This window comes from Anneissia japonica, unplaced genomic scaffold, assembly GCF_011630105.1.
Source record: "Anneissia japonica isolate Jap-2015-1 unplaced genomic scaffold, ASM1163010v1 scaffold31896_len849_cov133, whole genome shotgun sequence".
Taxonomy (NCBI): domain Eukaryota; kingdom Metazoa; phylum Echinodermata; class Crinoidea; order Comatulida; family Comatulidae; genus Anneissia; species Anneissia japonica.
The window spans coordinates 1-803 of record NW_022705896.1 but is presented as its reverse complement, the minus strand read 5'-3'; the positions used below and the strand labels follow the sequence as shown (position 1 = coordinate 803).

The window sequence follows — 803 nt, the reverse complement described above, 5'->3', positions numbered from 1 at the left end:
TCCTTTGCAGCCGCAGCTTCCCGGTTCGCCAGTCGCAATTCGTCTTTTATTTTCTCGAGCGTCACAGAACTTTGGGCGTCGTCGTTGCTGCGTTCCTTCACGGCTGTTGCCACCTTGTCCTTTTCGGCACGAAGTTCGTCTCTGAGAGTGGCGATTTCCTTCTTCAGGTTGGACGTCGCTCGATCTTTGTCGGAAATCACTCTGTCTCTGTCGCCGAGCGTCCGTTTTGACGCGCGAAGTTCGTCGTCGATACTTTCGATCTTCCTGGCGTTAGCTTCCACCTCCTCCTTCAGGTTCTTGTTCTCTCGAAAAACCTCCGAATGACGCGTTTGGTCCTTTTTCAGGTCCTCGATCGCACTCTTTAATCGCATAACCGTCTTCCGTTCCTCCTCCAGATCGGATTGCGCTCGCCGCAACTCCTCCTTCTCTCCGATGCTCACTTCCATTTCGTACAACGACTCTTCGGGTTGCCGTCTTAACAGTTCTCGCTGCAATTCGAAATTCTTATCGGCCATGGATTGCGCGTGCTCGTCTGCCTTTTTCGCGGCCGCCTCCACAATCCGTCTGCTTTTCACTTCCTCGTCGTATCGCTTGCAAGCCGTTTTCAGGTTTTCTTCCAAGACGTCCACCCGCTTTTCGTACATGGACATCGCTGCCTTGGCGAGCGTCGACTCTTTCTTCAGCACGCTGATTTTGTCGTCTTTCTCTTCCAACTCCTCTTCCATGTCGGCGTGCGACCTCTCTCGGTCTTTCAGTTTGCGGACGGCTTCCTGCAGCTTTTGCTGCAGCTCGCCGCCGCTCTC

At 53.8% G+C, this 803-nt stretch overlaps 1 protein-coding gene across 1 annotated transcript; it reads right to left on the bottom strand.

Annotated features, from left to right (window-relative positions):
• Nucleotides 1-70: 70 nt before the first annotated feature.
• Nucleotides 71-725, bottom strand: LOC117105938 (tropomyosin-2-like; the record flags this gene model as incomplete). Its single annotated transcript, XM_033247242.1, has 1 exon — nucleotides 71-725. A coding segment is annotated over exon 1 (655 nt), but the record flags the coding sequence as incomplete, so codon positions are not given.
• Between the last annotated feature and the right edge of the window lie 78 nt (nucleotides 726-803).